General features: G+C 38.3%; 1 protein-coding gene across 7 annotated transcripts; it reads right to left on the bottom strand.

Moving 5' to 3' along the window:
• Window positions 1-132: 132 nt before the first annotated feature.
• LOC118247965 (Y+L amino acid transporter 2-like) lies at window positions 133-23,137 on the bottom strand. 7 transcript variants are annotated; one of them, XM_035546437.2, is made up of 12 exons: window positions 22,545-22,844; window positions 22,381-22,467; window positions 18,895-18,966; window positions 15,033-15,550; window positions 11,915-12,040; window positions 9,314-9,458; window positions 8,246-8,369; window positions 7,330-7,433; window positions 6,889-6,985; window positions 5,398-5,547; window positions 3,619-3,802; window positions 147-2,907 (listed from the first exon to the last, which is right to left on the bottom strand). In XM_035546437.2, the coding sequence occupies exons 4-12, from the start codon at window positions 15,532-15,534 to the stop codon at window positions 2,816-2,818; spliced, it is 1,524 nt and encodes a 507-aa protein (XP_035402330.1). In that variant the 5' UTR covers window positions 15,535-15,550; window positions 18,895-18,966; window positions 22,381-22,467; window positions 22,545-22,844; the 3' UTR covers window positions 147-2,815. The 7 variants fall into 7 exon arrangements, with proteins under 7 accessions (XP_035402329.1, XP_035402328.1, XP_035402327.1 ...); XM_035546438.2 differs by having other exon boundaries at window positions 22,381-22,424; XM_035546436.2 differs by lacking the exon at window positions 22,381-22,467 and having other exon boundaries at window positions 133-2,907; window positions 18,895-18,969.

Genomic DNA, 23,137 nt, shown 5'->3' with positions numbered 1-23,137 from the left:
TACAGACAGGGAAGCTAGGGGAAAGAAAGAACTGGAATTTCATTGCTCTCCTGATAAACCAACTTACAAGAGGTACGGTAGAGCAAGTTTCACTTGCAATACTATTTTTTATGCTTTAAAACCAGACAACTATTGCATTTGCCAAGGATCAAATGTTGATTTATTTAAATACTTCAGCATCTAAGACTTGGCTTTAGATATTTGAAAATAACTTACATATATTATTTGAAAGGAGTGAAAAATCAACAAACATGAACATTTTTGAGATTCCAATGTCCATACATAATTTCAATAACATTATTCACATTTATAGCTTTGCATCTGACTACTGATATTCTTCAACATGTCTCCTGTCCTGAAAGAAAGAAAATGGAGACTTGCATGTTATGCTCAGAAAGTTAACAGATTCATGCAAAAACAGATTTTTGGCAAAAAAAACACAGGAAGAAGCTTATCAGCTCAGAATTCTCTATGGAAATGGTCTTAGTTCATAGACTTTATTACACTACCTTTGGTATCTGCTATCTGTTACCACCTGATACATCACCTCATTTGTCTCAAATCACTTGGTAGCTTTGGTCCTGTTAAGAATAACTTCAGAGGATGGTGCAGTGCTGTCCTGGTATGACACATAGCTCAGCACTAAGCACAGCTTTGAACTCTGTGGAGACAAAGACTGTCAGGTTTTGTTTGGTACTGACTTGTAGGGTTTGTACTCTCTGTGTGCTCTGATAAAGTCTGAGATCTCGACTCTATTATTAACCGACGCCTTTAAAAATGAGGTGAAAATGCAGTATTTCTGTAAAACTGTACAGCAGGATCAACATAGTGCTATACTGTAACAGAGGCACTTGTGTACACGTATGTGGGAGTGTTCTGAGCTGGGCAAGCTAAATCACACCCTTTTCCTCTTCATGTTTTGTGACTGTGATACTAAAGTGATTTTTAGTGCATAAAAGTCATAGCTTCCAAAAAGCAAAACATGCAGCTCTAATAGCTTCATGTTTACCTTAGTTTAGTGCATTTTTATCATTTGTACTCTGAATCAAAAGAAGTCCCACCACAACTGCCATAATGGATGGCATAGAAACGCAAATAGAAGGTTTCACAGGAGACCTGTCAGCACGCACAGAGCTGGAGATGCATGGAATTATCATAAGGCAAACGACCTTACATTGCATGGAAGGAATGAAGAGAGGTTTCAGAGGCAACAATCGCCTTCTTCCCTATTCCATTCCTCTTTCTCAGGGCAGACATAAATAAAAGACAATGCTAGAAGTTACAGGGATTTGTATAAGACTAAAAAAGTACCTTACTTGGGATTAATTAAATAGGAATGATAACATTAAAATCAGAAACAATATATGTTACATTCAAATATAATTACAGAAAGAAGTATGACTTGCCAACAAGAATAACAAATGGTGTTAAATATCAGCGAATATCAGATTAGAAATGGACCATCCATTTTTGTGGCCTAGGTGGCAAAGTTGATTGTCTTTTTTTCTTTCCTGCGACAGTTATTTTCTCTTCCATTGGAGGCAGCTAATTAGGACTGGTTTCACATTCTGTGTGCCAAACTGAAAAACGTTCAAGAGATTGAATGTAGTTCTTCATTGTCCTTTTATTTCATGACATTTGCTGGTGAACGCACTCGTCCAACTGTGCGATGGGCATCTGAACGATGTGAAGAGCTGGCAGCTGGTGCAGGAGGCTCTCTGTGCTGAAGAGCAGAGCTGCAGGTTGCTGTGCCAGCAGGAACTGGTGAGGCCAGTCCTGGGCAACCTGCATTTGGTGGCCCTGCTTGAGCAGAGGGATGGACCAGGAGACTTCCAGAGGCCAACATCAACAATTCTGTGACTGCGATAGATCAGCCTGCAGGGTTGGGCAGTGACTTAAGGGATTTTCTAAAGATCAATAGATTTTAATTTCGCCTTATGATTTCTTTAAATAAGTTCTACTATGCAAAAAAAAATGTGATTTATGGGGCCACACTTGATCTTGATACTTCTAGGCAAGCAGTGGACACTATGGGAATGTGTTTTCCCCAGATATACTCTAGTCGAAACATGGCTAAGTCCCTTACAACACTCTGCTCCACAGCAGGTTTTTCTGCTAGAAAGCAAAAATACTTCAATTACAACACTGTCATTTGTTTATTGAAAATACTGCTTCTGCAAAAGGGTAATGAATGTGGGATACCACCAAACGAAAATTTCTCACAAAACTTAAATGACTGAAAACTTTCATTTTCTCCATTTGGTACCATATATATGGTGGGAATTATGCATTAGAATAGTCTAATGCTAATGCTACAATGATTCAAAGCATGTCTATCAGTATTAACTATATGTTTTTTACTTTGGCTAAGAATTTAATGATATTATTAGAAGTACATTACGGTTTCTACTTCCCAACTCAGGTTTTGAATCTTGCAATATTTGGTTTGATTTTTGTTATATTTGTCAATTTATTTGTTAGGATTCTGATGGGACTTAATACTTTTCATTACACTTTTGCAATTAACCTAATACTTAACACTTATCTACTGATAAATAGTTGTTCATAAGGTGCTTTGTAGTTTCAAAATGTTACTCGATAACTGTTAACAGACATATTTTTTTTAGTTTTAAATTGTAAAACAGAGGATGGCAAGTGGTTTATAAAACAAGCACAAATTAGTCAACATCAAACTGATGCATAGGACAATTGCTAGTGCTTTAGTTTAACTGAGGATACAGGAAGGACTTCAGGTTATAAAAAATGCTCCAGATAGGACGTGTCAAGGTGCAACTCTCAATGTCAAGGTGCAGCTCTATTTGCTCTTGGCTCCTGTAGGTTCCATGTCTATGTCCAGGTCTGACAGCGCACAGAAGAAGAGCAGTTGAACACATTTTGTTGTTTTAACTGTAACACAGAACAAAAATGTGTAGCTGAGACAAAGTTATAATATCTTAGACATATATGTCAATTTTGAAGTATTGGAAAGAACTACGCAGATCTTAGGAAAATCTTAAAAGAACATTAATGAAATGTATTAAACATATGTAATGAATAGATTAATGCAAAAAAATCAATAATTATACAGTAAGTCTTTCTTATTTGGACCGATATTTCCATCAAACTGTCAGATTGACATCTGAGTTCAAAGTGAATAAAGATATTAAAATATTGCTTTTCAAGATCGCCTGAACTTGAGAGGTAGAAGCTAGCCTTCAGGCCAGTAATCATTATTTCATAATTTAAGAAAACACACACTCTTCTGACTCAGATATTCCACTCCTTGAGCAGGAAACGGTGTCCTGGTATTTCTGCCTTCCAAGGTATCAAACTGCATGCATTTATTCTTCGCAATCCTACAGGGCTGTTATTGAGCCAACATTTTGAAATGGCTTAACACCACCAATGGCCATATTACATCCACATACTGGACTGTTTTGTACATTTATGCATAGCGTTGTTTTCAGGGTCGTGTGAAGAAGCAAATGATTTCAGACAAGCTGTGCACAGCATAGCAAAACTTCATAGGGAAAAAAGAATTTAGGAAAAATTATTCTTTCTTCTGACCAAGCATTCAGAATTCTGGCACAGTGACTAAGACAAGATGGTATTGCTTACCGGAAAGCCACTGCAGACATCTAGGTCTTTTTTCAAATGGCAGGTAGACTCCCAAATAATATGCAGGAATGCCTGAGAGGGCAATACCAATGCCAATAAGGGAATTGATTGTGTCGCTGTAGAGAGGAACTATGACTAGGAAAAGGGAACATAAACAGTATATGATAGGGAAGAAGAGGTTCAGCTGTGGAGACAAAAAAGAAAAAAAAGTATTAAAAAATCAACATTTAATAAAAGAAACAGTAAATATTCTATTGGAAAAAATGTCAAGTTTTGCAGATTAAAATTAGACAAGTCATTAATAAAAATATAATTAGTGACTACATGACTACTATGTGCTGTCTATATCTTTTGAATGGTTACAGTCAGTAGTCAGTATTATGATAGTGTATGCTGCTGAGAGCCTCTTGTTTGGTACATGCCTGTGTATCTGACCATTTGCGGGTTTTCAGACCTGTACAAGCACAGTTCCCTTGCACATTAGTGAGAGACTAATCTTTGAAAGCAGTACTTTAATAATAAAGTAATGGGTAATTTTCCCTCTAACTTCAATTGCAATTTTTTTTATTGTAAATTTGAAATAGAACAAACTCAGCTGGGCTTTCAGTCACCATTTTGATTCCACAAAACCTAATGGCTGATTTATAACCATTTTGCTGGGGTACTTAGCAATTATATCACAAATAAAGGAAATTGCAATAACTTCTTTATGAAATTTGTTTTCACTAGAATATTTTTCACTGGTTGCAGTAATAAGCCTCCTCAAGAGTCCAGAAGATGGCATTTGAATACTAGCTGAAATCTGGACCGTATACTGGTAGAAATATTTCTTTTTCCTTATAAAAGTTAAAAATGCAGTAGGTGTTTAGCATACTTAACTCCTTTGTTTGAACGATGTTTTTTATAATCAGGATATTGCACTTAAACAGAAAAAAGTGCTGGTAAAGACAGCATGAGAGGTTAGGAAGACAGAGTAACAAGGAAGAAATATTTAGAAAGGCTTGAAAAGATTTGATGTTCATTTGGATTTTTCATAATTTTGCTGCATCGCTGCAGGGCTGAGATGCAGGTCATGAAGCCAGGAGAGCGCAGTGAAGCAGGAGCCAGCATGTAGCTTTGTGTGCCTGGGGAAAGCTTTAGGCGCCCATCCCTGCTTCCCTGGGTTCCTGGATTAAACTAGAAACAAACTGTATGTGTATTTTATTTTTGTGCTGGCTCCCTCTCCTAACTGTTAGCCAGATGCTGTTCTGCAGGCAGTTATTAAGCTAGCATTTCACTGCCTATGACCTATACAGCAGGAGGACTGAATGCCTATTATTCAAGCTTTTGAACTTCTGCATGAGCAGAATTTGGGATGTTTATGGGCTTTGGAGGGATTCTTGCTGAATTTGTAAGTTTGAGCAGAGTGTGAACTTCCCTGGAGCCCCCATCACATACTGAGGTTTCCTGTGAACAAAACCTTAAGGACCAAGAACGGGCCAAGAACCCCAAATATTTATTTAGTCTATTTATACTGAAAAGTCAGATTACATTTTAATGAAAAAAAAAAAAAGAAACTGAAAATATCATTTCAACCTCACAGAGTATCAGAACAAATGTTCTTGTGCAAACTCAGATAAGTTTTGCTCCTTTATTTCTTATCTTGTATGCTAACAGGATTTCTATGGCTGAAATAAATAATCTATAACATAACAAGTAATATTACAGTTCTGGTAGCATGGGTAACATAAACATGTGCATTAGCTGACTGTCGCAGCTTATTTCCTCTCATTTACTTACTTTAATAGGCCGTGGCCTATGTGGCTGCGTATATCGCAGATATATTAGCCCTGCAATAGACAGACCCACGAAGAGCCAGTAGTTGAAACAGTAGTAGTTAATGAGGAGGAAAACATCTTCCACGAGGAGATAAAGCAAAGTCATTAAGCCCTAGAGATAATAAAAGAAAGACTTTTTAATGGGAAAATAAATACATGTCATCTAAAATAAAGAGGTAGTAAAGTTGTAAAAGGACCCGTTTCAAACACATTTAGCTGTTTAGCGTCTTTGTCGGCCACATGGACAATGGGATTGAGTGCACCCGCAGCAAGTTTGCCAATGACACCAAGCTGTGTGGTGCTGGAGAGGATTGCTAAGAAGCCTTCTGCAGGCAACAGCTTACTTTGCTCTTCTGGTTGTCTTCAGTTTGAAAACTAGCTTTTAATTTAGTTTGTCTTTTGGAGGCACTCACAATGCACTCAGATTGAAACTGTTAGAGTAAATTCTGTGGTATGCAGGTATGCTATATACTCTGCATGGAAAGGGTAAAATGAAACCTAAAATAGCAGAAATTTAATGCCTGCTTTTACAAACACGAGGAACAGAAGTATACAGTCTTCTTTTGATGCACAGAAGAAAAAAAATCCACTGGGAAAAAGGGGAATGGTGGTGTACTAAGGGAGTACACGGCTCATCATACTAGTGCAAATAGAATTTATCCAAGAAGAGTATCCATAACAAGACAATAACTATTAATAAATTATCTGGTGTCAAACAGGACCAGTATGATACTTTATATAACACAGGGCAAGGGGAGATACCAAATAAAATAGATGTTCAAATAAAAAACAATGAAACACTCTTGAATGATTCCACTTTCTCTGCCTGTGCATATCCTCCCCCCGTTTTAATCTACTAGGTTTATGGATTATTTATTAAAATCATTTGCACTAATTCTGTGGGCCACACTCCCTCGCTTTTGTGTTGCAAGATTTATTTGTATTGTGAGAGCAGGAAAATGTAAATACGGATATGGGCATCCAACCATATGTATTTAAATTTAAATGCTTTAGCCAAGTGTTATAACTACAGCCCTAGAAAATCAGCCTACTAGAGGGTCTGTGAGATTTTCCTGTCATTTTCTTCTCCCACGGACACTCTGAAGATGCACATAAAGACTTAACTCCTGTCTACGTGTTACAAAGAGCCAATCTCTAAGTAGCGCTTCTGTTGTTAATTCTGACTACGTGTACAAACAGAGTGCACATAAATGTGAATCAGGCAATTCTCTTTCCACTGAAGAAAATTCACCAGACAAAGTAACACCTCCCCACCTCTACCATAAATGAGTTTTAAAAATCGTGACCATTCGAGGAAGATCTCCCCATCCACCTCAGGAGAAGGCAGGGAGCAGTGTAGGGCAGGGAGGAGGTGGAGCAGTTCCCAGGGCTGCATCCCCAGGGCTGCATCCCCAGCAAACCACGCCAGGCACTGGGCCAGGCTTTCACTTACATTAAAGAGAAGAGCAGGGACTGGTGTGAAACACTTTATATGAATTAAGCTCAGACTGTCCGGAAGGTGTCCTTCTCTGGCTCCAACATAAAAAAGCCTAAAAAAGACCAAAACCAAAACCACCACAAACAACAAAAACACACACACACACAAAACCGAGACAGTTAGCTGAGGAATATCTTATTGCTTTTTGACAAAGACAACGTTAATTATTGTATTACTCTATTGTAAATGCTGCTTTTTTCTCTGGTGCCTTTAGTTTATCAGCTGGTGCTGATCATCGAGTGCTGGCACGAGATAACATGCCAGATCATAACAATCCCTCCAGCATAAACGAACAGTTCACCATGGCAAAAATTGTCACTTTTACAATGTAAAGAATTCAGATTAATAACAAATGATTAATTTTCAATTATTTTAAATACATCTTACATTTCGTACCTAGATGCTGCAATTATTGAAGAGTTTAACCCACTGTAGCAGGACATGGCCACAGCTATAGGAATTATCCACTTAGCATAACTAAGGGTTTCACTGCCAAACGTCTGCAATGGAAAAAGAAAACAATAGTGAGGCCCATTACATTAAACATATGGACAATCCTGGAAAGCTCTTATGAGAACACACCAGCCCAAATATAGTGTCACAGCCATTGCTTTTCTCTAACACTGGCAATGACTAGGAAAACTAGAAATTGGAAAAAATGATCAATATAAAAATAAAAATGACAGATAAATTAAAAAAGGGATTTTAAAAAAAAGTTTAGCTGAGATCAAGTTAATGAGATGAAGATGTATTGATTACAGTGTAATCTGACAAATCCTGTTTTCATTAATCCATGACTTATAATTGTACTTTTGTATAAAATATTGAAAAGGTTTTTTTTAAAAAAAAGCATTTCACTGCATATTTTTGTGTTGAAAATACTGCTGCAGTCCTACAGCACTCAAAATCACCCAGTGTACATTAGAATGATGAAACAAACAAACAAACAAACAAAACTCCACGCCCAAATCCTGGTTCTTAAATTACCCAGATTTGCCATAGCTCTTCCTCTGCTTGGCTTTAGTGAAAGCATCTTTTATAGTGAAGTACTGTAAGATGCAGGATTTACAAAGTATAAAATAGGATTTTAAAAGAGCAGATTTATTGGATATGAACTTTATGTGCAACTTCTAGTATACCAGGACTCCTATACATACACACATACAAATTAAAACAAAGCAAAAATCATCAGCATAGAAATATTTTAATTGTTTTCCTAATAAGTATGCTACCTGAGATTCTTCCACAGGGGAAGAGTATGGAGCTTACTTACATACAGTAACTTTTGTTTTCATCACTTTATTTAACTTACGACAGCCACTGCATCACTTGTGAGGAGAGCTGACATGTCCAGCACTACATAGTATGCTATATTCGTCATCAAGTAAATAATAGTCACAATAGGCATGGAAATTGCAATAGAAAGTGGTAAATTCCTGCAAAAGGAAAATGGCAAAATTATTCCATGTTCTTTAAATTTAAATAGAAGATTGTTCCCAAATTCAAACGTTTGTAAATGTATACCTCCATCACTTTTGTGCAATCTAACCTTTTCTAATCATGAGGTTACAAAATAAAGTGCAGCCATGTGTAGAACAATTCCATAAGCAGCTTAGTTGGCTGCTTGTGGGTCTGTCATAAGCTTTGGAGAAAAATTGTGCATTTGTATCTGTAAACTATAAACTGCCTTTTATATAAAGCAGTGTAAGAGAGCACTTAAACAATGAGATTAATATGCACGCTTAGGTGTTTTATTGATCATAGGATTTTTTCCTGACTCATAACCTTTGCACGTCCCAAAACAAGGTGGACTATATCAGTGGGGTGGACATCCCTACAGACAGGAGCAGATGGCATTTCCAGTTCTACTGTGGACTTTTTTCATTTCTCAGTTAACTTTTCGTCTTTAGCAAAATTAAACATTTCCCCATAAACAGTTAAGCTGAATTTCACATGATAAAACAGTCATAAACTTAACAGAGTTTTACTCTATTGGTGGCAAAAGCAGTCTTGGAAAATGAAGTAATTGTTTTGTCTGACTGAGAAGAAGTGGGAGGTTTTAGAAGGCTGGGTAGACCCACATTTTTCTCTGCTTTTAGCAGAGATTTGTTCTCCTCCTGCTTTAAAAATTCTGGCCCAAAGCGTAAGGTGTAAAATACGTAAGTGTAGGAAAATGATTTATTAGTGTGATACAATCGGTGAGAGATGACAACAATTCACAAGAGTTCTCGCGCTTACTAGTACTTTTGGAAATTAGAGTTTTTGTAGAGAAAATGGTTGGAATAACTTTCATTAGAAACAAATAGAAAGCTGCTTGTCCTGCAATCACCTGCCTTAGCAGAACACTTTCCAGAGCTCTGAAAGCAGAACATGCATTTACCTCTCAGGATTCTGCATTTCCTCGGTGACATAATTCAGGGTGTCCCACCCCGAGTAGGAAAAGAGGGCAGAGTACAGAGCCAGTGCAATCATTCCCGGGTTTGTTGCTGAGCCCTCGAAGGGAGCTCTCAGGTTTTCTGTTTCTCCTGTACAAAGAGCAGATACCAATTACCTATTACACATCAAAGGTTATGACCTAGAAGGACACTACACTAAACGTCTCACCTGCCCCCCAAATAAAACCCATTCATTCCTGGTTTCATTACTATACCTAAAAGTTGCATTTTTACTTGACAGATAGGAGAGTAATACAGACATTCAGACAGCAACTCTAATGGGGAGACAGCAGAACATGTTTTCCCATGTTTGTTATTTGTCACTTGTGAAATTCTACCAGAACTCACAGCTTCCCCTGCCTGGCACCGACCCCTAGCCTACCAAAGGAGGGTGATGTGCTGAAGTGGCATTATGCCCTCTCAGCCAGGGAGAAATGGTTGGGAAACCCAATTTCAATTCCTGAATCTGTCTCACATTTCCTGCTCTCCTAACCATGCCTTTATTATCACCAGATGAATTGGTGGCCAATGGAGCGAGAACTTCTTGGGACACCATTCTCAGTAGGATGCTCTCTCCCACAAAGCTGCTCCCTAAAATTAAGAGAAGACACGGGAAAATCTTTCCTTTCAAAATTCTCCTCTAGTTTAGTTCAATCAGATGAGACAACAACCTGCATAAAGTTGCAAAATAGAAGAAATGTTCATGAAACTGCATGAATCTTCACGGCAGTCCTGAAAAGAGGAAGAAAGGCCTGTCTGAATTTGCAGAGGAAAACGAACTATCTAACGTAAATGGAAGTGGGTTTAGGTATTAAGGAAGGCAGAAATACACTGAAACCTCTATTAGGGAAGAAAGTAAGGTCTTTGCTATAAAATGAAGAAACTTCACCATGTGGTTAAATTAAGGAATATACTGATACCACAAAAGCAATGCAGTCGTTGAAGAACAGTAAATACCAGTCTTTCACATTCATAATAAAGTCTTTTTCTCTGGAGACTGCAAGAATAGAGGAAGGTGAACCTACATGATCCAAACATGCTTCAGCAACATGGCTGAAGAAAATGGTAGGAAGGAACAAATAAAGGAAAAATCCAATAGGATCAAGAAAAGCTTTCTAACTGTCTAACCTTCTCAAAATCAGATATGTTCACAGTGGTTTTTTTTTTTTTCTTTTAAAGAGGTGTATCTGAGCACGTCAGAAGGAGTATGGCAAAGCTAAAATGTGACAATTGTTCTTTCAGTTGAATCACAGAATCACAGACTGAAGCAGCTGTTGAGTTTAAAAGAGGGCATTGACCTGATCACAACTTCCTCCAGAAGTCTAGATCATTTCTCCTCCCAGTCCTTGCTGTATTTAAGTGCTTGGTTCTGTTCAGACAGAGTAGAGATGAGACCTTTACCACTATTACAAGCCCTGAGCATTTTGCAGTCCTTGAAAGATGACTTCCTCTTTGCCTTTTTCCCTCCTGACCCCAGGTATCAGCGTAAAGGAACCAACCTCAGGACTGCGTTCATTTATTCAGTTTTCATTAGACTTTTCATTAGGCAACTGACATGCACCACTATGGCTAAAGAAACAAACAAACAAAACCAATCAACCAACCAAAACCCTTCCCTTAAAGTCTGGTGTAGCTTTACAGTATAGTAATTGGAGCCAAGGAAAGAAGAAGGCCAGAAAATACAGGAAAACAATCACTCTTGTTAGGTTTTACAAGCTAGTTTCTGCAGAAGAAAAAGACAGTTCCTAAACCAAAGAGAGAAAACCATCTCTATTTTAACTGAATAAAGACACAATGGCTATTTAGGGATTTCATGGGAAAGGAAAATGAAAAAGAAACCTTAGTAACTAAGCAACAGAGCTGGAGTTGGAAGAGACTTCACTGCACCAGATCCCAAACTAATAAAATCAAATCTGTTGTCATATGCAAAGATCAGAAGTAGCACTGGAATAAACGATCATTTTGCTGTTATGTAAATACAGTTCAGCCCAGTTACTGCTCATAAAAGATGGCTCATCCATCCTGTGATGCCTTATGATACCACAGTGATTCACAGGAGCGCAGTATTACAGTTTTGTCCCCTGTTTCTAGGAACGAACACACCCTCTCACCACTGAGCAGGGGCTCGTTACTGTAGCTGGAGAAAAGACCAAGTTCCTTCTTCCTCTGATATCTGCCATGCTGCAGTGCCCCAGAAGAAGGAGTAACACTAGTCTACTAATTTTAAGTAGCATGAGACTGAGACATCGAGGCTAACTTTAATCTGGTTAACACCAAACTGATGTTAATTCAGCTGCTATCTGCTATTCAGCCTTGCAATGCAGGACTTGATGTGCGCTGGTTTGCCACAGTAAGGACAGAAGAATAATTAAACTCCAGTGCCTAGTGAGCCATAAAATTCCTCTAATCTTACTATGACAGACAACTTTTTTAGAATAAATAATACTTTGTATGCAAGTCTTATAGAGTCTGATCTTCCTGAATGGATTTTGAAATTCATCTATGGTTCATTTTTAAGAATTCAAGTAAATGAAAAATATTCTTACCTTTACCAATTTTGTAAAGACCAACAGCTATCACCAAGATAAGAGCCATAACTTTCGCATATGTGAAAACATCTTGTACGCGGGTTCCCCACTTCACATTCACACAATTAATAAATGTTAAGGAACCTGTAGGGAAACGTAATATGCATGAGAAGAGCGCAATGTGTTTGGCATCACTATTTCAAATACTTCCTTCCAGAGAGCACCCTTCTTTCAAGAAATACAACAGAATCAATGTCAATATTTCAGGACCACCTAGATTTATGAAGATGAATGACATACCTGTGATGCTTACTCCATTACAATAGGTAGGAAGAAAACACCTGATTTTGAATTTTAGGATAACTCCTGTTCCTTTTAAATAATCTTTAAACCTTTAAATTTTCTTAAAGTCAACAGAGTTGCTCACATGTAGATGTGATTTCTTTATATCCATTTTTTGCACTGAAGTTCTCCTTGCTGATTCAAGCTCTAGTTGCATACAGAGTAAGGACAACTTCTGCACCAAGGAGTTTGGCTGCTGTTTGCAGGACACTGAGCTGAGCTGTGTCAGTGTGCTCTCACTGTGCCCATGGATTAGGAGCTGAGCCACTCATGCTTTGAGCCCAGGCCTGAAGGTTACAGAACTACTTAGAGAGTTCTCTCAAGCATTAATTTTGACAGTATCTAATGGAAATAATTGAGAAGTTTGGTTGCAGAGATTGGGTGTTGTCAACTTGTTCTCCTTTCCTCCTCCTGCCGTATTCTTTGCATCCAGCTTTGCTGCACAAGTTAGACCCAAGGAGCAGATAAAACACTGTGAGGAGCACTGTGTACCGTAGTGCTGCCCACCTGCTGGTGTGCCCACCTGATCTTCTAGCACCCACTCAGCATCACAGGCAGCTCATATCCCTGTCCACTCTGTAACTCAGAACAGAGACAGGTGTGCATTTGGTATCAGGTATGAAGCCCAGCTGCTGGAGAAAAAAAAAAAATTGTAGCACGGACAGTTCAGGTTCCTTTCAAGCACAGATCAGAATGGGCTATTTCTTCTCCAGCACGCTTCTTGGTCTTTACTTCTGTTTCTTTGACCTGCCTATCATCTGCACTTCAGTTTTGAAAAAAATGTAAATGCTTAAAATGAAAACCACTTAGAAGCCTTTCTTTATAGTAAGGAAATTAGCATTCAACTGCAGATGCTCATAGGACTTTTGTCTTCATTGTCACGAGCAACTCTGCATATTTGACTGGGTGTCCAGCCAGCTGTCAAAGTAATGATGCACCTAACTATTTATGGCATCGGGACCTGATGTGCCCTCACTATTTCCTATTAACATATCAACGTTGTGCAATAGGGACAAATTTTATTTTTATTCTGGTGTTAAAAACCCCAAGAGGTTACATAATAATTGTTCCTGCTCAGTGTCAGGTTTGAATATAAGTTAAACTTGTCTGTAAATAAAGGACTGCTGTAAATCTTGCTCTAGTAAATGTGGCATAGACATTGAAATATGTTTTATGCTCTGTAATTAAAAAAAAAATCTGTTTTCAATAACTTAATAACATACGTCTCATTTAAAAATAAAGTAATATATACCGGTAACTGCTAGAACTGGAGCAAATATTTCTTAAAAAGGATAGAATATGTGTTGACTGAAGTTTTTAAAACTGAACATTTATGCATTATTTGTGATGTTATAAAGTGCTATTTGAAACACTGCAAGGGGTACATTTACTGCATATGTATGTAACACAACATGTATTATGCGCTTCAGTGTCTTTAAATTCAAGGCAGCAGGATCTTGCCATAAGATTCCCAGTAAATCATACAATGTATAGATGTAAATGTTCTCTGCACTGTGTTGGTGAGGTGCCAACTAAATCTACTGCTCCTGAGCCTTATCAAAATTGTTCAAGCTAGTAATAAGCTTGCTGATACTGCATATTGCAGTCAATATAATAAACTGTAATTTTCCGAGCATTCTGGGCTGCTACCCAAAATGCTGGTTGTAGGCCTGGTCAGTAGTGAGGCAGCTAATTTTCTGTATGAGAAAGCAGCAGCTGCCAGCCACACCTGGTACATGAGCTCATGGAAATCAGAGGTACTAGAGTACACCACAGATGATTCACATGAAGACTACAGCAAGAATAACCAAAAAAAAAAAAAAAAAAAAAAGCTTAAAGAAACATCAGTATTTGAAGACTGGTTTTCTTAAGTGACTTCAAGAGAGGCATGCAGAATACTGGGGAAATTATTTTTGGTCTAATAAATAACTGCTTTCCTGTGCAAGTGGAGACTTTCAGCTGATTAAAGTTTTTTTTTGGAAAAGCGTTAGTTGCCTTTTAGAGTGTGGAGTGGCCACGATGGTCTCAAGTTATATCATGGAGCCTTCTTCAGAAGCTAACTTCTTCTGTACCATGCTGGTGAGAGTCGGGGCTACAGAGAGAACACCTTTGCAGAACTGTCAGTATACATTATACTAACTTAAGTTAAAATTACCCATCCCTTTAGAAGTTTTTGTTGTTATACAATTTAAGCCATTTTAAAAAAGATCACGCTATAGCACATTGGGGAGGGGAAGGGAAGGGAAAGGGAGGGGAGGGGAGGGGAGGGGAAGGATGACCTATCTTGACAAATACAAATCTTATGGCAAAGAATTTGAGTACAGTCCATCTACTGGAGGATAGACTTGTAATGCTTACCCCTGTGTTTAACGAAATCAACTCTGAGGAGTATGTGATTGCTACTCAATATTTCCTGAGACAAAACTCATATTAGGCAGAATATTTTTTTTAATTTCATATGGGTTTTAAATTTTTTACTCATCTTAAATGATTTGCAAGAAATAGGGGAGAGAGGACATAGACTATGTGTGGGCTGCAAATTAGACCCATGATTCACAGAGATATGTTTAATCAGTAGCTACAATTTTCCTCAACTTGTTGGAATTCTCCTCTTCCCTCTAATAATCTCAGCCTCAAATAAAATACAAAACAAAAAGCATATGAGTTCCTCAGAATATGTTCTACGGAGGCAATAATTGTTTTCATGAAAGATAAAGGCATAGAAATTGTGAAAAATATCTCTGTGCACCTACAATTATAATCCTTATTTTCTAGCAATCATAACTTTACTTACAAATACAAGCAGCTGCAATCAACCTGACTGCATCATATGGTGGCTCACAATGAGGAAAAATTGGTTGAACAATATAGTTAGCAAATGTGATTGCTATCACTGCCTGAGTTGTTGGTTCAATAATTAGCAAAGAAGACCACAGTCTGATGAAGGCCACAAAGGCACCAAATGCTTCCAGGATGTAGGCATAGCTGGCTCCAGATTTAACAATGGATGTTCCCAATTCAGCGTAACACAAAGCTCCAAACAGTGAAAACATTCCGCCAAGAGCCCAGATGATTAGAGAGAGTCCGTAGGAAGCACTGTACATTAAAACCCCTCTGGGAGATACAAATATCCCAGAGCCAATCATGTTCCCGACAATTAAAGAAACTCCATTTAGTAATGTAATTTCTTTTTTCATCTGCATTTTATCACTTGTGTCTGCCATATCGTCCATTTCAGCTTTTCCAGTCTTGGACTTGGATTTTTTATTGCAGCATATTCGCCAGGGCGCCGGCATCTTCAACTACCATTACCTGAAAACAAGAGGAGAGGACATCTTTTGTAAAGCATGTGGCATCAGAGACTCGAGTAAGATAATTACTGTACAAGGCACAAATGGTACAAAGAACAATTGTTTTGCCTGCTTTCGTCTTGTAGTCCAGGAATCACATACTAGTGGATCTTCTTACCTTTCACCCTTGCGTACCTTTTTAATGGATGAGTGAGAGGTCACTGTCCTTGGTCACAGACCCTGTAACTTTCCTTTCTTCATTTCACATTCCTGAAATTGAACTCTGAGTTCACCTTTGTCATTTGTATTGACTTGTAAGTCTACATGATGCTACTGAAGTAATCTTAGGGAAGAAAGAGACACTCTTCCTCTGGAAACATGCTCTAATAGAACTGAAGTGTCCCACACAGGTATACCTCTCCCTAAATTATGCTGATAGCCCAGGAAGAACTTTGTTTCGTTATTCAAATATATATATATATATATATATATATATATATATAAATCAAATCATATACATCTGAAAATAATCTACTGAAGAACACAGGAAAAAGAAAAAAAAAAAAGATACTCAAAAGCTCCAACTTCAGGTGGTTAATGTTAATGTATGAGGATGAGGAAAAGAGCTTGAGCTGTTTGTTCCAAGAGATGAGATTACAGCTGCAGTGAATAATGCATCTTGTTTAGTTATTAACCTCACTTGACTTCTGGGCGAAAGCCACTCGCATGCACAGGGATTGAATTTTGAACACCCTGTTCCTGGAACACTTTCATACAAGGGAGCCCAATATAACATGTTTGTGAGAGCTTCCAGCACCACTGCTCACAGGGCAAGATCCAAATACAGCAGGAGCTGGGGAAAACTACCCAACTGTGTAGCTGCAGAGAGAAATCAGCCTTGTGCACACATCACACCCCTCGGGGGCTGCAGTGGTGAGGGATGGGATGGGGAAGGGAAGGGTAACAGCCTGGATGGCAGTGATTGTCCCCTGACTACACCCATTCTTGGGTCAGGTTTACTGATACCAATGCTTGCTTAGAACAATGACTTTTTTTGGTGCCTGTCTCAAGAGAAATTAATTTCTCCTTCCTTTCCCCTCCCTCACTCCAAAGCACTTCCAAAGAAAACTTCCTCAAAATCTTATGAGATAAAGCAAAGCTGTGTGTGTAGTGCAGAACAAAACTCTTCCACAGGACACTGGCTGGAAATATTTGATTACAAATATGTTGTTAAAATGTGGATCAATAGCCATTAAAAAAAAATCCTAAACTTCCTGAAAATTTTGCTTTCCTTTGTAATGTATGTCTGTTTTAGCTGCCCTGAATAATTTATAATGATGCATTCCTTTATAGCTTTTGTTTGGGTGCAACTCCTTTGCCCCATCCCTGGAGGTGTTCAAGACCAGGTAGGATGAGGCCCTGAACAACCTGATCTAGTGGGTGACATCCCTGCCCTTGGCTGTCACCGCATTTGAAAATATATCTGAATATATATTTGAATATATATCCAATATATATTTGGCTTGGGTTGGAAGGGACCTCAAAGATATATTCATTCTGTTATTCTATGAACTCAGTCTCCTAGTTGATCAAATAACTAATGAGGCCTGATGAGGATTAAAGATTAAAAGATGTCAAACTCTCTTTAAAGATTAAATGCTTTCCTCATCCCAAATGTATTTCTCTAACCGCAGAAGCACTGGGGGAACAATGAAGTAAAATTAAATATTAATTTTTGCCATAGGTGTTCAAACGTGACAGCTGAGTCTTCCACCCTGTGCTGACCTTTTCTTCACACACAGGTGACTCCTTTTACTTTTCACTTTGTCCCTTGAAGAATAAAAAACATCACCTTGGTCTGGGGGAGAAATTTCAGGCATCAAATACACTAGTCATGTTCCCCTTAAAATTCCTAATGAGCATACCCAGTTTCTTACCACTGACACAAGTTTTCTGATGGTGGGAAAAAAAAGAGGGAAAAAGGAGGAGAGGAGAGGGAGAGGAGAAGTACTATTTCCAGAAGCTCCTGTCTCTGTTTCTGTTCTCCATGGCTACACAAGATGTTGGCAGGAGCCCTGTCCTGTGACTGCAGCTGTCTGGACAGCCCATCAGGACAGCAACACACTGGAACTTCAGGCAGAGTTTGGTTTAACTCTCAAAATCCACTATTTGGCAGCAGACTTGGTATAAAATCACCTTGTGCTTTTTCTGCCTGATCTGGGCTTTATATATACATTTTTTTCCTGGGTCATTCACAGCTCTGAGTCTAAGCCAAAATGCACAAGTGTGGCCACAGCTCAAAGGGAATCAGAATTTGAAATGCAGCTGTTCCTGAGATGATCTGAGCGTGGAGCTATGCAAGTAGAGTGATCAAACCAGCGGCTATCTGTTTTCCTGAAATGAAGTCTCATTGATAATTGAGATAAAGTTGTTTGCCTGTAAAGTAAGACACATAATGCAATTGATAGGTTGTCAGTAGTACAGGTAACTTGCGTGCATGATATCAAACCTGAACTTTGATGCTTAGTTAAAGATTAAATTATTTTTTTCAGTAACAATGTTCTGCATATTTTTCTTCTCTTGTGCTAGCAAAAGATTATTTCAGATCTCTAAAAATGTGTAACCAGAGCTGCGCAGGGAAATATTTCTTTCATAAATAAGTGACCTTGGATAAAAACATTTTGAAAGAAAAAAATTAGAACAAGAAACAGTTCAAACTTCTGTACTTTGAGAAATGCCACATTAGCAAAACTTTTAACCAGACACTAAGTTCACAAATAGGAACAGCCTGAGAATCAAAGGATAAGAGATTCAGTTTCCATAACAAAGAGGTGTGACTTTACTGTGCTTGAGTTCCCCAATTTATGTCAGCTGAAAATCTGCAAGAAAGTAGCTCCTTAAGGACAAAGCCTTTTGGGGAGCCTTGCTCCCTCCCTACTCCAAGTTGCAGTATTCCCACTAGCTTTTACAGTGCACTGGTCTCATTCAGTGAGGTCATGATATTGAAGTTTTTCCTTCTTATTTTCCTTCTTTAGGACTATGTCTTCCTTAAATAAACAAGGTTTTACTTAGGATTCATACTAGTTCCCAGCAAAGTCTTCAAGATATTAAGAAAATTAGGAACTGGTTTCCTGTACAAATCTTCCTGTATTATAGCAGAAGAATTATGACGCTTCTGTCACAAGTGCAAAGATTGTAACTGCTGTTACAATCCAGAGAATGGCAAAAACATTTGAAGGGGTGCCATGGTCTATTGCCATGGTCTAATCCTCTCCCATATTTATAGCTTCTGTTATTTTATTCCTACCAACCCTGACCCACAGTCTTGTCTTCTGCCCTGCCATACTATCATTAATGTCACTTCACCTTCATGTGTCATGTACTCTTCATCCTGTTGTCTCCCCCTCTTGGGACCATCATTACTGCTTCTGCCTTGAGCTGCTGAGCAGAAAAGCTTACATTAAGACTCACGGGTCAAACATGATTCTGTTCACTGTCACTTAGGCATCCCTGTAGGTGATATTTCAAGGCACATAATCCAAGATAAAGCCAGTACTAGCTAATGCCTGGGAGGGCTTTCACAATGGAGACACCCATCACAGCTGTAACAAGTTGACTTCTTACATGGGGTGGCCATATTCAGTTGCAAAAACCTTCATTATAACAGGCAACAAGTCCTTACAGTAAATCCTTTAGCAGACAGGAAATCAGAATGGCTTCCTAAGAGTGCCATTCTGAGATTTAATTTATGCAGTAATTAAAAAAGGGAGGTTCTTTCCATTCTGACATTTCTCTTTAACATGTCTGAAAGTGCAAAAACTAACTTTATTGCAATAAGAAAACTTTATGACATCGAAAATATATGTACAGGTATTTCAGTCACTCTTGTGTTTGAAGTCTGAAATGCAGGACATAAAAGCTTCATGGCATGAAGGGAAGTCCCTGCTCTATGGGCCCCCATGGACTGTGGAAATCAGAGGCTCAGACAGGTATGAACATGCTGATGTGCCTCAGAGGCTTCAGCAGGCAAGTGAAACAGCTGCAAACACTTGCCTGTGCCTTGCGCTGGCAAGTGATCTCTACCACAGAACTCCAAAATCCTGTCTGCATGCACGTCCTGTTCTTTCTTAGGAGCTCCCTTGACAAACTGAAGAAAATTTTCCTCTTGGAGAAAAAGCAGAAAGCCTTGAGCATACATAGGCATCATGGCCTTGAATTGTTTGCAGTCTCATGTTTACCTCCCAGCTGTATTTTACAGAATCACAGAAGGGTTAAGGTTGGCAGGGGCCTCTGGAGGCCACCTGGTCCAACCCTCCTGCTCAAGCAAGGCCACCCAGAGCTGCTTGCTCAGGACCATGTCCAGGAGCCTTTTGAATATCTCCAAGGAGGGAGACTCCACAACCTCTCTGAAAAAAAAAAAAGAGCACAACAACTATCTGTACAAAAAGCAGCAGAAAGGAAATTGTAGACTGTCAGCTGGAAAGTTAAGAAAAATGATACCATAAAGGGATAATTCTTAACAGTTTTTTTTTTGTTTGTTTGTTTTTTTTTCCCTCCAGTCACCACCAGAAGTCATGTAAAAGTGAAGAAAGAAGGGACAGCTTACTAATAGTTGAGAACCAAAGCTGAACTAAAGCCAGTTCTTCCATAAATTATCTCAGGACTGGTTTGGCAGGGTAGCATTTTCTCAAACACTTCCCCATCCTTCAGGGATCTACCGCCTAATGAGTGACTGCCTCTTTCTTGAGAAGGTAATTAACCTTTGCCAAAAGATTGAGCAAGGCTTGGTCAGGGGTTATGGAAGTGTGACGTCTAAAGGACCGCTCACAGAGACTTCCCGAGGGACTGAGCTGCTTCTATTCATTAGGCTGCTTTGAAATTCCCGGCTTTTAGTTGAAGAAATACTAGGAGATAGCTTAGAGGATCTCTTTCGAAGGCCAACATAGTTCCCCTTAACAGATTCCTTTACAAAAGGAGGGCATTTAGAAGGTCATATCCTATCAATGACACTGGAAACATGCCAGGCATCAAATTTACTACTTAATGTTATTTCAAATAACTTCATGATCTATTAATTACTTGATTATCTACTGCCATGTAATTTTTCAATAATGAAAGTCTGCTATACTATCAATAAACATAGCAAACTCAAGCCAGGCAATAAAACTGGAAAAAAAAAAGCTTTCCTAGTTTCAGTTAGATAATGAATGATGTTAAAGAGATCTAAAAACAAAATCTAGAATATTTTAAATATGTCTACATTATAAGCCAATATATGTGTAGAAAGACATTAAAAAAAAATCGTGAGGTCACAGTATCTTCTTCAAGTACACTCTATTTTTTTCTTGTGTGTAGTAGAATGATCAAAAATGAAGAAAACACAACAAAATAACATAAAAAATACAAAATATATTAAAAAAGCAACCAACCAAATGAAAAAAAAAAAACAACCAACATATACCTTTGTATTAATAGCTACCATGGAATGAAATCAGATGAGCCTGAAGTTTTCAACATGACCAAAAATGTGTGGATCGAACTTTAAAACACTGTTTCTAGGCATGAACTTCAGCAAATCTTAAAGGGAATATTCATGATAAGTAACACTGTCGAACATTTTCCAGTGTGAGAGAAGATGAAGCAAAAAAAACCCAACATTATGCATTACGAAGGAACAGCATGAAATACAAAAGCAATAGAAAAAAAATCCACTTTGACCTCCTCTGAAGAAAACATCCCACTTAGTAGGAAGTGATCAGCTTTCCTTTTGGTTTTTAAATGTTATGTTTATAAAAATATTTGATGAATTAATGCTTCAAATGCTCCAGCCACATTAGCGTGCTCAGAGGCTGATTTTCCCAGATGAGGAACCTGCTCCACCCCCAGTACTCCATTCCCACCCCAAAGCAAGGCATGGAGGATATTTGAGAGAGAAGCTACTCTAGTCCAAATCTAAGAAAGAGATGAAAAGAGAAAGCGGCAGCTTACGTTTGTTTCCTTCAGCAGAGAGGCTACTGTAATTGAATAGGGACTGCCTACCGCTGCTCTACATAAGCACACATCTGTTTCACCAGGGCAGTGTAGTTATTCCTAGTATGAATAGCCTCTTCTCGCACTCTCAGTTTAGCCTTGAGCTGCTATTTTTATTATGGTATTACGTGAACACTAAAATCAATGAGAGCTTTCAAGAAAGAAGATCCCAGACTCTCCTGGAACGTGGTTTCTCCAAACAACCTCAACTGAGGTCATTAGCAGGCAGAAGACAGCTTGCAGATCAGCTGCTCTCTATTCCTTAGAAAGTCGTGACAGAAATAAGACAACAAGGAAGGTGAAAGACCAACCAACCAACCCAAATAAAAACAAAACCCCTTCATCCACGTGCCACTGAAGACAAGAACAACAGTTTCCCAGACATTAACAGTAAGTGAATGCAGTCTAATTCCCTCCTGTTAATTTAGAAAGGCACGATGAGACTTGTTTCAAACACCATGCACAAAGAATACATTTATTCTTGTTGGATGAGTTGGCAAAATAGAAGGATATTCAGAGGAGTAATGTTAATGGTAGCTAATTGAAAAACCTAGGTATTATTTCATTTCAAACAACTTAATGTTTACCTGTGCACTTTTTGTTATGTTTTCTTTAATTCTATTCATTATTAAATTATTTAACAACTCCGTTACTTTTCTTAACCATAAAATTATGTAACTGTGGACTTTCTGTAATATTTCTGAAATAATTTCTGACAAGATGCATGATACACAAAACATGCTAATCTGATGTAAAGTTCTTATTTAAATTAAATAAACATTAAAAAAGGATAAAAAATAAGTAAAGACTGAAACAACTTACCCAATGTATTCACCTTTGTCTTCTGAAACAATATATTGCCCTCCCTTTTGGAAAAAAAAGGAGCCAGTACGATATGCAGCACAGTATCTACCGAAATAGGTAAAACCTCAGAAAATAAAGTCTTCTGGGCAGATCATATAGTTAATGAATGCAAGAACACTAACCTGGAATTTTTGTTTTCCATGAACAACAAGACCAATAGTAAGGCATGGATTTGTATTCGTGTGTCAAAGGGCATTTGGAAGGAGCTGATCCGGCAGATCAAGAGTCTTCAGTCGCTGGACTGAGTTGAAGCACCAGATAACAGGACTTAATCAGAATGGGCTACTAATCCAGAGAGGAAAGTGAACTAATTGAATTCAAACACAGATATCCCTCCAGTCAGCCTCGGTAATCCGACTGGAAAACGAGCAGGAGAGCTGCATCGTGCTGCACGTTTCCTTCTGTAACCCACAGTGACACAAAGGAAAAATACTAACAACCCAAACCTTTCTATCCTAGGTCAGTGCTCCTCCTATTTCTTCCTTTTAAAGTAACATCTTGTAAAAACATGCTTTCTGAGATAGACTGAGAGAGGTCTGCAGTTAATGTTTACATGGAAATGGCTGTTTTCTTTTTTTAAACACTATTAAACGCAGGTACACGATAAGTATTTTGAATAAACAGCCTCCAAGTTATTTTATTTTTTATCTGTGAAGAAGTTATTTATCCCTGAAAGCTCTCTCAGTCTGCATGGAAAGATTGCACAACTTCAGCT

The sequence above is a fragment of the Cygnus atratus genome, chromosome 2 (assembly GCF_013377495.2).
Source record: "Cygnus atratus isolate AKBS03 ecotype Queensland, Australia chromosome 2, CAtr_DNAZoo_HiC_assembly, whole genome shotgun sequence".
NCBI lineage: Eukaryota > Metazoa > Chordata > Aves > Anseriformes > Anatidae > Cygnus > Cygnus atratus.
Note: the sequence above shows the minus strand (reverse complement) of the source record. Positions and strands in the feature narration are given on the sequence as shown.